We start from the raw sequence: 16,444 nt of genomic DNA on the forward strand, positions 1-16,444 counted from the left end.
TTCTCATCAGGTTTGAAGTTGGTTGATCCATAACATAAGCTGTTCTGCATTTATTTGAGTCAAAGTTGTTTAGTAATTAGAAGGAACTAAGTTTGTCTTTGAATGCTTCCGTCTCAGACTACCCTTTGGAGATTTTAATTATTGAGTTTTTTCTTGGAATTTCCACAATTAACTTATAAATGATTTTCTGCTAAAATGGAAGTACAGCAACTATGTTCAGAGTGGAGAAACTGAAGTTATCTCTGTAGACACACAGTGTTTCTTATCATGCAGATCTTGCTGTTTAGGAGAAAGATGGAAAAATATGTCCAACGCAAGTGCTGAAAGATTGTTAACTTTTCTGATGTATGTTTAAACATGTTTCGGAAGTGTATAGTCGAAAATAGATTCACTTTTTAGAATGTATTTTAAGTTAACCTATATGTCTCACTCTGAAATGTAACACTTAAGTAAGTTTTTGTGTCACATATTGAAACTCATGAAGATTCTGGTTGGAAATTGTCTTCAGCAACCCATGTATGTCGTAAGAGGTGACCAAAAGCTTGAGGTGGTCAGGTGATGTAGTCACAGTACTTTTTCCAAGTATGTTGCTGTACCTGCAATGAGTGTTTGCCCATATCCTGTGACCACCATCTGGTCAAATTCCAATGGATACTTGGGTTCTTTTAAGCATACAGGGTTGTACACTGTACCCAAGGGGTTGTGACATCACAGAAGGAGTTTGCACACAAAGTTGATGCCAAGCTTTTTACACCCTGTCACAGGTGGGCTCAGTCCCTACACCTCAACCTCACTGGATCACTAGCCTGGCATTTTAGCCAGCTCATCCAGCAGGAGGGAACATGAGGGAAATTGATGATCAGCATGTTGTGAATCAAAGATAGTGTGTCCCGTGGAATATATATTGAAAAAGGAGTTCAGATGAAGTCTAGAATGACTAGACAACAGTATCAGCAAATCTCACTTGGAACTTTTAGTGAAGACAGTTGAGCTGCAATATCGGGCATAACTATGGTGCTTTGGTGGAGTCAGTTAGTGTTCAGCAACATGAGAAATGACATGCTCAGACACTTTCTTAGAAGTTTCATTGCAGGGCGGAAGCATAGATGTTGGGGTTTTGTTGGGGTTTCTATTTTGGTGACAAGGAAACCATCTATACTGATTATGTCTAGTGTTCAGGAAATCAGAAGGGAACTTTGTCAGGTTTCTGTGTTGGATGTAGCCAAGGTATTCCTCATCCAACCGCTTGAGTGGTTTCAAGAGCACTGAGGACTTAACTCACTTTGGTGTACCAGGATCTTACATCACATTCTCATATTTGCTAGGATTAGTTTAACATAAGTCTGACCCTTACAAGCAGCAGCTCATGCACATCTGCATGCAAGTCAGTGTATTAGTGCATCAACCTTTGAATGTGATGTTAAACTTTACTTCTCTCCTGGTCCACACAATTCCTATGCTCATGGGGACACACACACATGCACACACGTAAAAAATACTAGTTACTTGCAGTGTCTTTAACCTTTAAAGATCCAGGATACAACTGGTCATCAGCAAACCATGATTTTCCAGAAAAGGGGCAAGTGAGGTCAGATGTTCATACTCGCTAACTTGGTTAACACATGACAGTTGTGTAGCTTCATGATCATGCTGTTGATCACTGGTTCATCTGGTCCAGAATCACTGGATTATTTAGTCTTGAAGTGATGATTTACTGATTATTTGCTGTCATAGCTAGAATATTGCTGAGTACTGTGGGAAACACCAAACAGACAAACAAAATAAAACATCTTTTGTAAATTTGTCAGCAGGGATCATTTGTTGTCTGAGACATTCATAAAATGTTGCATCTAGGAAGACTGGAATATGAAAAAAGCAGGTTGTTTAACTCTTTTCCAGGTGTATACACCAGGTACATTTTAGAAAGTGTGTATGTTGCCCATGCTCCCAGCCTTGTTTGTTCGAAGCACTACTTACAGCTGAGAGTGTTGAAAATCTACTTTGCGAATGTAAACATGCCTTAATATCTTGCTGAACAGGGAAATGTGTTTGACCTGCCGACTGTGTACAATATGAATACAATAGCAGCCGTGTTCTCTGTTTGTAATTAAAAAATATGATAAATATTGATGTGTTTATGTGGTGAGGATAAGTAATGAATGCATGAAAGGCAACCACTTTGTTGGGGGCATGTTTTGGGTTCAATTTGTAGATTCTTTAATTACCTGCACAGAATAAATGGACCGGAGTCCTTGTGTTTAAATCCACAAGTGTCTGATTCTTGTTCCTCAACATTCGCTTGTGAACATTCGGGTTAGAACTGATCTTCAGTGACCTATGCTCGTTGTAAGAGGTGACTAATGGGATTGGGTGGTCAGGCTCGCTGACTTGGTTGACACATGTCATGGTAACCCATGCTGCTGATGATTTGATTATCTGGTCTACAGTTGGTTATTTACATACTACCACCTGGAGCGAGTGGGAATATTCCTGCAATTTCAAGGCAGGGGATACCAGAAATGGGCATTGTGCCCATATGGAGAATCGAACCCAGCATGAACGTTTTGTCCACTACACTACTCCACAGACCACTTACAGCTGGATTATTGCTGAGTGTAGAATAAAGCTTAACTCACTCACTCTTTTGCTCATTCACTCACTCACTCACTCACTCACTCAGCACTCTTCGTGTGTATTTCACGTATTTGGAAAACACAACAAGCCACTTTACCTGTTTTCTCACATCAGGCTGACATCCTACGGTGATATAATTGAAATACTGTTCAAGACAGTGATTAAACCAACTTACTCATTCATCAAGGGACCACCCTTCAGTTTCTTGTGTAAGGCTGTTTAAAGTTGTAGGAGTGAATGGATTTGGATTTTTATGCCCTTTTAGCAGTATTTAAGTCATGTCACAACAAGCAGATTTATAGTGGCAGGAAAGTCTGATGGGATGCAGGATTTAGAAAGTTATGTTCCAGGTGGGATGAAGAACAAGGGCATGATTTACATGCAATCTACATATTTAGGCACAGATTGTAACTCTCATGTATGTTAGACCTCTAGGCCACATGCATTGGCGCTTAAGATGCTATGTGTATTCCATATTCATGTTATATTAGTGAGTAACTGTTTGGTGTAGTCGTTAGTCTTAAGTGAGCAGCACACTGTGCCCTTTCTTATTTTCATCTTTATTTTCTTGAAAGGTAATCTGTTTTCCAAAATCCTGGGCAAAAATAAAATTGCTTTCATGTTTCACTCAAAGAAATATAGCTTACACACGTCATCACATCCCTATTGTCTAGATTGATGCTCATGCTGTTGATCACTGGATTGTCTGGACCAGGCTCAATTATTCAAAGACCGCAGCTGAATGCAGCATTAAACAACAAACCAACTGAACAAACAGAAGAAATACACTCTTCAGTGCAGTTGATTATGTTATAGGAAAAAAAAGAGTTTCTTACCATTCCTTTAAAAATCATTTTTGTGTGTCTTGGAGCACTGACTGAAACTATTCTTGCTCAGCCGAAAATCTCCTACAGAATTCCAAATTGTCATTGGTTTTTGTCAGAAGCCTACCAGTTGTAACATCTTAGCTAATGACAATGAGTATGGCTGGTGTGATCTCAAATTCAAACTTCATTCATGCCATCTTTTAAAGAGTGAATGAGTAAATGTTGGTTTATGCTCCACTGGCAATATTTCATGGCTATATTACAAAGAATATAGGCTGACTATTTGCTTAATGTCAAAGTTCTGATTCCTTCAACAGTAATGCACTAATAATGTCTCTATCAGCTGTCACCCCTATCTGACCCCTGTAAATGTTGCATTACTGCGAATGATCAATATTGCAGCTATTCATGGCTAACTTACAAGGAGTTAAGGGTGACCATTTGCTTAATGTCAAAGTCCACCTTCTTGTACTGGTTCATGAACAGAAATGCACTAATAATGTTTCTATCAGCTATCAACCCTGTCTGACCCTGTATTTGCTCATGGTCATAATAATAATCACATCCAGATCTCTGGTCATTCATGCCCTGAAGGTAAAACATTTACCTGAACTCATCAAATATGTCAAAACCTCAAATTACAGTCACAATTAATGCAATTATTTTTAATTGCCAATAACAGGAATTACAGCCTGTTTAATGACCAAAGTACAAAGAAAAACAACATGTATATGAAGCCAATACTCGTCAAGATCTTCCTTGGCCTAAAACCACAAAGCCATTCCAACCCAGCATGAGATGTTCTGAGATGCACTCACAGAAACTATATGGCAGATAAACCCTATGGTTGTGCTAATGGTATCAGGTGCCCATGTGATTGGGCTAATGATCCAGTTAAACCGAGGTTGGACAGAAACTGTTTTATGGTTGGCTGTTCAGACAAGCAATACAAATGGAGATTAAAGCGGTTCTTCACCCAACATTCCCATCTGTCGTGCCTGGTGTGGGTATTTTATGATATTTATGCATATTATCTTTGTACTGATCGCTTGACCGAACCCCGGGGCAAAGGTGAATGGCTCATCATGGCCATTATGGTCAACATGGTAATGATGTGAAAATCACTTTTTATTGACTTCTTTGAACTTTCCTTGTCTTTTATTAATCAACATCTCTGCCAATAATTTTTGCTAACATTAAAATGAATATTATTATTTTGTATAAACCTCACTGGCAGAGAATAATCTGTCTTGATTATCTGACAAAGCTGATTTTGCGTGGGTTTATATAATAATTTCCTCACATTACCACAAATTGGAGGTTTCTAAATTAAGAAATGTTCTGTTTCTGGAAATGTCTTTTTCAAACAAATGCTTTTTCAGCCAGTTACGTTATGGGACACAATCACATTTATTGACTTTGTCAGATTACCTTTCGTTGAGGCTTTTATTGGGCCTCATTGGCCCCTTCTATAGACCTCTTCTTTGGCCCCTGAAGTTTGCTGTGCAAAGTTGCATATGACCAGAAATCTTATGATCATGGATTTGGATCCTGCTCCACCACAATTATGTTCCTAGGCTTGTCAGACCACCAAACCATGCTCATTGTTAGCTGTTGAAGACCAAGGTTAGGATTGGTCCTCACCAACCCATGCTTGTCAAGTGATTAACAGGATTGGGTGGTCAGGCTTGCTGACTTGGTTGACATATGTCATCATATCCCAGTTGCGAAGATCGATGCTCATGCTGTTGATCACTGGATTGTCTGGTCCAGACTTGCTTATTTACAGGCTGTCGCTGGAATATTGCTAAGCGAGGCAGTAGGCAACAAATTGAACTTCATTTCCTCTGTCATCAATCTGACATGCTAACTATATCTAGAATACCATTCCAAGTGGATTTAAACCAAGTCGATCACTCACTGATGCTCTTTCTCTTTTATCATAATGATGGCACATTTGTAGCAGCAATTTTCTGTTCATCTGTACATTAGCAACCTCACTTAACATTCCTCCTCCTCCTCCGCCTCCTCCACACGGGCCCCTGTCATTACATCTAGGACAGGTTATTTTGTGTTTGTATGAATGTAATTGCGTTCGTGTCAGGCAAGTCTAATTGCTTCCTTAGAACCAAAAATACCCCTATCCTTCTTCCACGAAGCACTTGCTGAGTACTCTCATAAAAGTGATTGGGTTATATGCAAATAAACAAACATAAAAGAGCATGTATTTTGGTAGTAGTCTGCCTCGGTGTCTTACTACTTTGGTATAAACAGGTAGAAATGAGAGCCCACTCCTCGCATGCATGTGGCAATGGCAGGATGGGCTAAAATGTGTTTAGATTTCTTATTTTTCAGCTGATTTTGGCAATGCTACAGCTATGTGCTGGGCGCCCTTCGTGAAGATCTGTCGATCATGATAGAGGTGGCAAGGGAAAGATGGTCCCTGGGAGTTCATGTAGTCCTGCTGGAAGTGCCCACGACCAATTGGCTGAACTGATGGCAAAGTTTCGATTTCGGTGATTCAAACTTTGTGCTCATTCCAAGTTGTTGGGGTTAAGATGACTTCCAAACAATGGTTTCTCTTTGGTCTGTGATGCAACTGCCATATGGGTATCTGAGAGGTGATGCAGTGCTAATTATCATGTGGGTATCAGCTGATCTCCTCAGTACTGTCTCAGGGTATGTTTATTGAAGGTCTGGAGTGTGTGGTAACCCTCACAGTGTTAAAGTCAGGCATTTCTGGGCGGGTTGATTCTTACTACTGAAGGAAGATGGTGAAGATTATGTAGGTAGAATGATCACTAAATGTTGAGGTGACACAGTTGTCAGTGTTGATTCAAGCATAGCAGAAAATCACGATCATGGTTTTGAATCTCAACTGACTCATTTCAATCCTTCATAGTGCTCACTCACTCACTCACTCACTCACTCACTCACTCCTAGAAAGTTCTGGAAAGAGACACATCACTTACCTTTATTCTGCCTTTAGTTTTAACTCATCAGGAGTGAAACCTAAAGGTCAAAAGGCCTGGGTTCAATTCCTCACATGGTTACACTGTGTGAAACCCACTTCTGGAGTCCCCTGCCATGAGATTGCCGGAAATAGTGGAGTAAAGCCACACACACTTACTGGTCCAGACTCAGTTGTTTACAGATTGCTACCAATATTGCTGAGAGCAGCATGAAGCAAGAATCCAACCAACTATTGTTACCTAACACTGATGTCACAGTGATGTGTGGCAAGATTCTGCTCAATATAACATTATTCTTTGGCATTGCTTGAGGCTTGTATTGACAGAAGCCAATGTGTTTCTTGTAGGGCTCATTACATCTATCAGTCTCTGCAAGCACATGAATTTTTTACAGACCTGGACTAAACCTTTACTTGTAGACTTCTGTTTTATACCTAAAATATTGCTTCATAACATTTCATGTAGGTAGTTGCAATATTGTCAGCTCAGGTTTAATATACTTGCAGACCAAAGTGTTGCATGTTATTGCTGACTTAGCAGAATGCCTTTCCTGTCAGTAACTTTAAAATCTGAAAAGTTGTCACCTTGACAGATAACACTCAATTAGGGATTATAGTATGGATTGTTAAGTATTAAACAGCCATTGCTCTGTAGAAAACATCATTTGTTGACCATTTTTTTGACAAATCTAAAATCTTGGCTACATTTATTGAGGTGACATGCAGGCTACTCCAACAACAGCCAAAAAATATTGGCAACCAAGCTGAAAACACAGGCCATACTACAACAGCTAACATACTGGCACATCAGTACAATAACTAACCTTTAAACCAAAGTAACAAGGCTGAAAGAATCACACACAAAAAAAAGACCAAACAAACAAAAGAAACGAACAAAAAACCCAAAACTGAACCAAAAAAAAAAAACCAAACAAAAAAAAAACACAAGCAAAAACAACCAAACTCAAACCTTCAGAACAAAGTATTACATCTAACATTTTGTCAATTCAGCTAGAAAAGTTCACTTGTAACTGATAGCAACTGATATTACGATATATATAAGATACTGAACTGCATATTTGATACCACTAGGCAAAAACACTGAAGATGTGACCATGTCAAAAATCATAGCATTGATAAATCAAAATAACCCTGAACTTGGGCTCTGGAATGTTGTGGTCAACACATGGATAGAAATGTTTACATACAAACTTATAACAACACTCGCTCTTAATTGCTTAAGAAGTGGGACACGTCACTATCACCTTGACCTATAAGCTTTTACGCTACTTTGGTTTAGATGGTTGGCCTCATCCTAAATAGATATTTAATTATAGTGAAAATATTTACAAAAGATAATGGGAAAGGAGAGATGAAGCATGGACCAGCTTGCTTGGAACCTTGACTGTCCATGTCACTGTGCTCCTCATCTGAAGGATCGAAGAAAAATCCAGCTTGTGATTTTTTTATGTGGCAAGATGGCTGCAGTGCTTCAGCACAAAGTTAGAGAAGCTCTAAATAACAGCCAGCCTAAACAAACACGACTTGTATATACATTATTTCTCCATGAGGCAACGTGTTAGGGACAGTTTTGAAGTTCTGACTCCTTTCTCTCGGTATACTAACCACGGCACAACTTGGGGCGAATCAATCACGTCTTTGACAAGATCTTTTTCAGTTTCAGCCACAAAAGACAGAAAAAGAAGCTGTACTTTCCTTCAGTTAAAAAATGCATCTAAAGCATGTTCACTTCCTGCCTGTGCTATTTGAATGGATATGTTTTGAATGTATTTGGTGAAAAAACAAACTATGGTTGTTAGGATAACTGTTTATTTTGGCAATGGCTTTCCTGTTCTGTGACTATAGATGAGAATGGAACGAACTACATATTTGTTCTCGTGTCTGTTTGTAATTTGTGAGCCAAATACAACATATTCAACATTATTTATTGAAATGGCATATCTAACATAGTCTGGATGTGAATCGGGGTTTTTTAGTTAATCTGTGTATGAAGATGGAGCATACTTTATCCTGGCAGTCATATCAGCTGTATTGTAAACAGACCAATTATATCTAAATTGTTGGAGTTCAATTTTATCCAACCGAACAGTTTGAGGCGCCAGTTCTAACTTTGTTTTTAGGGGTACTGAATGTTAGTAGTAAAATACAGCGAAAAGGTAAGTGTCGTGCATATTTTCGGGAATATCTTTTTGCATAACATTTTGTTCTCTATGGAATGTTAGGTCAAAATAGCTCTCACATAACCTGCTCTAGCTGTGAAAGGCAAGCAAATGGACATATTATCCAGTTCAGACACTTGCTGGATTTTGTGTCAACCTTGTCACCATGGATCATTGCTAAGCATATGAGGAGTGAGTGAGTTAGGGTTTAGGTTTAGCTAGCAATATTCCAGCAAGTTCACTCTTGGGGACATCAGAAGTGAGTTTCAGACACTGTATCTATGTGAGGAAGTGAAGCTGAGCCATAGACGTGATGAGCATACGCTTTACCCACTAGCTTAATCCACTGTCACATATTGTGATGCCCAGACTCGATTATTTGCTTATATGATTTCACAAAGCTGGGCCCACTTGCACAAAGCAATCTTAGCACTATGACTATCATAAGCCGATTTTGGAGAATGGGAGTTACAGTCATTCCAGCACTAAGATCGCTTTGTGTAAGCGTGCCCTGGAGACCCATAAATTGATCTTCACTAATCTATGCTTGTCGGAAGAGGCAACTATTGGGATCAGGTGGTCAGGCTTGCCGACTTTGTTGACACTTGGTTACTGTATCCTAATTGTTTAGAATGATGCTCATGCTGTTGATCACTGGATTGTCTGGACCATACTCGAATATTTACAGACTGCCACAATATAGAATCAACTTACTTAATGAATTATTTACAGTCAAAGCTCTTAAAGCAGGAATGTTGCTAAAGGCAGTGTTAAACGTGGTACAGACAAACATTTGACCAGTCATGGCAGTTGTAATGCAAACTATTAGCAAGTGTTGTGTGGAATTAGAACTACATAAGTTTTGGTATTATCACAATGTTCAATCTGTGAACAAAAACTCTCACTTGGAATGGTTCACATGACAGGCTTTCCTCATTTCCTTACATTAACTTCAACTTAGAATTAAGATTAAGGACGTGACTTGATGTGTCTATTTTGAGATTCAGAATGCTTCCAATGAGTCCGACTGTTTTGGGGTGTTGTGCCAGTTGGTGCCAGATCTGCCCAGTCACAAGAGTGCTCAGTGATAGCCTTTTCGAAGTGACGCAGGCACTGATTGGCTAATTGACCAGTGAGAACAATCTCAGAGTGCAATTCAATTTGGATTTTTTCACATTTAACTCACAGTTCAGATAAACATTTCCCTCTAACATGACTAGACACACGTATCTTGGTCTTAGCTCACCTGCCTTCTGAGTTCTATTAGTTCTATGCACTCTTAGTTGACATCTTGACTTGTGTATGCATGCATGCATACATTCATGAATGATTGAATGCTCCATCAGATATTTTCCATGTACAATTTTTGCAGCTGTCCTTGTCAGTAAAAAGTTTCATTTAGGTTAGAAACAACATATTCTACGTGTAGCAGAATGTGGACATCTTTGACGAGGTACAAACGTGTCTAACTTTCGAACAGAAGGTCCTTGTTTTAAAATCTTCATCAGGCTTGTTTGGCTGGTACATAGGTGTCATCAGTCTGTCATAGTTAGGATCTGCACTTGGACTGACCAATGAAATCACTAACAATAAGTGGATTCAGCCAATCAGAAAGCTGCTTTCTTGAGTTTTATGAAACTAGAGTCAAACTGATAACTTTCATTTCAGAATGCTCTTAGAAAAAATATCAACAATGTTGTCAAAAAAATTGAAAAAAAAAAAATCTAAAGTGGCTATTAGATGACTGGGTTTGTATGACCTTGTTTCCCTCAGGCTTTGAAAGTTGTTTTTTTTTTCCATTTCAAATATTTATTCAACTGAAGAGAGAGATAGATGATAATTACGGGATCAGTCAGCGTTTTCAGCATCGCAAGTGTGTTGTCAGAGGCCAGAAGTGGAAGTGGGTGGTGAAGATCTCTGACTTGGATGTAGTCTCACAGACCTTGAACCACATTATTTCCCTTCCACAAAACCCTTTCCTCCAATCTCCCATGTCTTTGGGGCATCAATTCAATTTAAATGGAATGATATGTTTTTATCAGAATTATATACATTTAGAGACTGAACATTAGTCTAACTTGTTTTTTGAGGATATCATGCCCAAACCACATAGATTGATTGCTTATGAAGGTTTTTCTGTTGACCGTTAACAATCCTCAATTATACCTGGGATACTGCTGAGTACCAGGTCCAGCAACAGGATTCCAGTGGATAACAGCAGTCAAACAAACAACCAAACAGAAATAAATAAAATATCATGAAGTAATTTGTACATTAGACTTTACAGGTTAGAACATGTCAGTTTAGCTCCACAGTTCCATTGCAGATGTACCCTTAGACTAATGTTTAGTCTCTGGTGTAACAAAAACAAATAATCCCAGTTAAATTGAAAAGTATCGTAAAGAAGACCTGAGATCCTGAACCTTGGAAAGTATTACCTTGTATCGTCAGTGTTGTCATTTTGGGCTTTAACATGGCCGGAGGGTTAGTCTGTAGGAAAATGATATGGTTCAACAGTTGATACAACAGTTTTACAGCTTAGAAAAAGATTACTGCTTCTAGAGCCCAACGAACTTGGACACATTTCAAGGCACATGTGTACAATCTTATTTCTGTTTAGAATTTCCATCAGGTAAACAGCTAGTTAGTGATAAACTTTGATAACACGTCCAAGGTCTCAGTGAGTTAAAGATGACCTGTTGTTTTTATAACAGAGCCTTTATCAGGGAGGTCTCCCCTTTAACAGCATGAAGTAAGATTATCAAGTGATTTTGATAATCATAATGCTGTATCATTGCTGGGATATATGTCAGAATCAGAATCTTCCATGAATTTCTTATTTGGTATCAGCAAATCCTGTGTTATAAAACTCATGTTCAGTGATGATATATAAGCTGATATATAAATGATTATGTAAGTGTGCACTGATAGTCTACACTTAGTTTTGGAACATGTTTCCATGGTGAGAAGATAGTTATCCTAGTCTACACTTAGTTTTGGAACATGTTTCCATGGTGAGAAGATAGTTATCCTAGTCTACACTTAGTTTTGGAACATGTTTCCATGGTGAGAAGATAGTTATCCTAGTCTACACTTAGTTTTGGAACATGTTTCCATGGTGAGAAGATAGTTATCCTAGTCTACACTTAGTTTTGGAACATGTTTCCATGGCAAAATGATAGTTGTTCTAGTCTACACTTATGTAATTTTGGAACATGTTTCCATGGTGAGAAGATAGTTGTCCTAGTCTACACTTAGTTTTGGAACATGTTTCCATGGCGAGATGATAGTGGTGCTAGTCTACGCTTAGTTTTGGAACATGTTTCCATGGCGAGATGATAGTGGTGCTAGTCTACTCTTAGTTTTGGAACATGTTTCCATGGCGAGATGATAGTGGTGCTAGTCTACTCTTAGTTTTGGAACATGTTTCCATGGCGAGATGATAGTGGTGCTAGTCTACTCTTAGTTTTGGAACAGCCAGGTGTATGAGGAAGGATGGAACACATTTGAATTGAATCAATAACTTTGTCTGTATTTGTACTCATTTGCATATATCTGGCAGTTCCTTTCTTTGCACTCCTCCCTCGTAGGAAACAGTGGACTGTAACAAAATTGCAATGATAGGTATTATTATCAGGACATAAATTCTGCAAAAGATTCACAGTGTTGGTCTGATGTTTTCATTATGATCAGCATTTCATTGAGTATTATGTGTTTAGGCCAGACCAATATTAAAATATAGAAATAAAATCACCAGTCAAAGTAATACTCCAAAGTAATAAGTACTCAAAGTATTTTACTTTTGGTATTTCATGAAGTGTATGTGGTACAAAAAACAATCTAAAAAAACATTTTCTTTCTAGTTTTTTATTTTTTGACCAACAAAAACAACAGGATTTTATTTTTGAATGGGAAAATTCACCTTTACTTTTTTTCTTATTCTTGAAAATATACTGCAGCCAGAACCGTAAAACAAGAAATAAATTTGGTCTGGCCTTGATAGTTTTCAATTAATCTGTACACTTTTGGGCCAAAGGGACTATAACTAGTGTTAAGTAAGCTAGCTCTGTAGAGGTATGGAGGTATGGTGTTGTTGAAGAAGGTCTTGTGTTTTATTCTCCTAGTGGCAACAGAACAAGCTCCTGAGTTAGCCATGAGACCAAACTTCCTGTGTGCATTCGGCCTGATGACAGAGCAAGCTGGCAAGATAGGACTCTCACAGAATATATCTGTTGTATCTATGTACGAACACTACCAGGTGAGTACAAGTGTACTTAGTCGCAGAATACATTGGTCACATCTATGTATGGACACAACCAGGTGAGTATAGAAGGACTCAGTTACAGATATCATCAGTTGTACCTATGTGTGAACACAACCCGGAGAGTGCAGATGAAACTCAGTCACAGAAATCATCGGTCATATCTATGTATGAACACTACGAGGCAAGTGCAGGTGTACTTAGTCGCAGAATATGACAGAATGTGTCAGTCCTGGCCATCTGTGTACACTAACACAAATATACCTGTTTTATCCATGAACACACCATCAGATTAAAGAAGATATAAATGATGGGACTACACAATTCAGTCACATCTTTGGACACAGTATTAAAGGAAGAAAAAATTGGTGAGGAATATCAGACTAAGAGAATACTATTAATCCATATCGTTGGAAAGAAAATAGATTATCTGTTCGAAAAATAAATCTTCCTTTGAATAGCTCTAAACAGCTGATGATTTTTGCCGATAAATGTTACAGCTAGTTATATCATGCAGACACAACTGTTCTTTGAAGTGAAATCTGATTGAAAGGGGCGGTATGCCTGCGCAAAGCATATGCCCAGACTCTTTGTTTGTTGCTTCAAGGAAATCTCATCTCATTATGCACCTAGATTCTATCATATGTCCCATTCACTTCTTATAATAGAACAACCTGTTTTGAGAGATCTGTGGGTAATAAGCTCCCCAGACACTTTCATCAAGTGCCCACTACTGGGACTGGGGCTTTCATTATTATCATTCTCCCTGCATTGAAAATGTCATGTATTTTATTTGGGTGAATGTAAGCCTGTATGCCCTGCCTTGCTATGTTCGGAGCAGTGTGGAGTTTACAATGAAAGGTGACCCAAGGCAGGTGGGATATAAATGACCAATATTTATGACTTGACCTTTCTTTGTACATGTGATAGCTGGAACAGCAAGTGTTTAGCCAGAGAACAAAACCAGAGCGTGATGATGTGAGGGAACCTGTTGATGGGGCTGCTGTCATCACTTCTGTCAGCTTCCTCTATACAAACATAGGGATATGATACAGCCTGATGGACAGAGGGGGATTGGGGATAGAGGGGGATTTCATTGAGGATAGATGTACACGTTTGTTTGGAAAAGGGACCACAGGTACTGATATTAAACATCTTGGATGAGGGCATGTTCTGGAAACTGTTGAGGTGGAAGCTGGGATACTGAACATTTACCATTGATATCGTAGATCTTGGAGGAAGAGGTGATATTGAACTTTTAGCTATGACATCCTAGATCTTGGATGAAGAGATTTCAAACATTTACCATTGATATCATAGGTCTTGGAGGAAGAGATGATATTGAACTTTAAACATTGATCTCATTGCTCTTGGAGGAAGAGGAGATATTAACTTTTACCACTGATATCACAGATCTCTGATGAAGAGGAGATATCAACATTTACCATGGATATCACAGATCTTGGAGGAAGAAGACATATTAACCCTTTACCATTGATGTCACAGATCTTAGAGGAAGAGGAGATCTTACATTTACCATGGATATCACAGATCTTTGAGGAAGAGGAGATGCCGACATTTACCATTGATGTCACAGATCTTTGAGGAAGAGGAGATAATTACATTTGTCACTGATATCATAGATCTCTGATGAAAAGGAGACAGTAAATATTTACCCATGATGTCATACATACTGGAGATCAAGGTTGATTTCTTTCTTTATCACAAGAGCATCTTGGCAATGCCTTACCCTTTAAGATGAACAAGCTACATTTGACATTGTTACAACCATTGATTTGATTGATGTTAAATTGTCTTGGCTCATATACTGGCAACTGCTTTAATGTATTTTCCATCTCAATTTATGTAGCTGTTTATATCTAACGAACATGTGTCATTTTACAGTAATAAATTCAAATGATTTCCCCATAACGACAATTTGATTATATTCAAGCATGGCCACCATGCAAGCTGGCCTGGAAAACGTTGGAAGGTTTATTTTGTTGGGTGAGCAGTCAGTACATATATGTTTATGCTATTGATGTTGTCTCATCAGTCGTCACCCTAACCAGTCAGAGTTTAGCCATACACACAAATGGACCATGTAATTATCAAATATATTGATACTAAGCTGCCAGTCAATACAGACTGTATGAATCAAATGATGATGACATTCACCAAGGAACCCACACCAGGATAACCCATACCAGGATCACTTGTTCCAAGGTAACCCATACTAGGATCACCTCTACCAGAATTATCTCCACCAGGATCAAATACTCCTCAATCACCTGCACCAAGATCACATGCACCAGAATAACCCACAGCAGGATCACTTGCCCCTGAATAACCCACAGCAGGACCACTTGCCCCAGGATAACCCACAGCAGGATCACTTGCCCCAAGATAACCCACAGCAGGACCACTTTGCCCCATAATAACCCACAGCATGATCACCTGCCCCAGGATAACCCACAGCAGAAATAACCCACAGCAGGATCACTTGCCCCAGGATAACCCACAGCAGGATCACTTGCCCCAGAATAACCCACAGCAAGACTATTTGCCCCAGGATAACCCACAGCAGGATCACTTGCCCCAGGATAACCCACAGCAGAATCACTTGCCCCAGGATAACCCACAGCAGGATCACTTGCCCCAGGATAACCCACAGCAAGATCACTTGCCCCAGGATAACCCACAGCAAGATCACAAGCACAGCAATAACCCACAGCAGAATCACTAGCCCCAAACACCTGGATGATGATGATGATGATGATGATGATGATGATGATGATGGTGATGGTGATGATGATGATGATGAAACACAGCCTTGTCCCAGAAAACAAGACCAAAGTTCTCCATTGAAATACCTGTTATGGTTCAAAGTTTAGGCATGGCTAATACCAGTTAAACGAACCAATACACCTATATATATCCTCATGACAAAGTGCCAATGCAAGACCGGAGCCAATGTCATGCAGATGCTAAAACTCTGTATAATTTTTCACAAGATGACATCCTAGAGCATCCCAGCAATGTCTAATGGGAGACTTCTCTTCCTGATCACAGCACCTTGGTGCATTGGAATTCCACAACATAGTCGTGTGATCTCTGTTTGATAGATGCTTTGTGTACTTTACATGCTAAACCAGTCAAAAGAAATATGCCTTAAAATATGATTTACTCTCCTTGATAACTTGTCTAACAGGTTACCCATACACTCTGTTCATTAACTTCAAATGGTTTCTAATTCTGCTGTTACATTGGCAGCAGTGATTAAAAACTTTATGGGTGTTTAACATGTGTACTGAAGTATCTATATAGGCAACGCTAATCTTAAACTGGATGCTGAGAAATGCACTTAGGGAAAAAGTCAGTGCTGTTGGACTCTTTATTTTATTGTTTGCAGAAGTCATTGAAGTGGGTTCATTTTGACATGGGAGAGTTAATTAGCCAGTGTTAAATGCAGAATAATTTTTGAGTAATTATTTGATTACTATACTTACTAGCTAGATCATCAATGTCAATGTTCTTGTTTGCCTTTACTGGTGTACTGGTTTGTCTTTAC

General features: G+C 38.9%; 1 protein-coding gene across 1 annotated transcript in view; it reads left to right on the forward strand.

Annotated features, from left to right (window-relative positions):
* The window catches only part of LOC137283454 (ragulator complex protein LAMTOR3-B-like), a 43,274-nt gene that overhangs the window by 10,017 nt on the left and 16,813 nt on the right, over positions 1 to 16,444 (forward strand). Inside the window, exon 4 of the mRNA XM_067814955.1 lies at positions 12,737 to 12,870. Within this exon, the coding sequence (XP_067671056.1) occupies positions 12,737 to 12,870 (134 nt within the window). The remainder of the gene's footprint in view (positions 1 to 12,736; positions 12,871 to 16,444) is intronic.

This window comes from Haliotis asinina, chromosome 5 (genome assembly GCF_037392515.1).
Source record: "Haliotis asinina isolate JCU_RB_2024 chromosome 5, JCU_Hal_asi_v2, whole genome shotgun sequence".
Lineage (NCBI taxonomy): Eukaryota > Metazoa > Mollusca > Gastropoda > Lepetellida > Haliotidae > Haliotis > Haliotis asinina.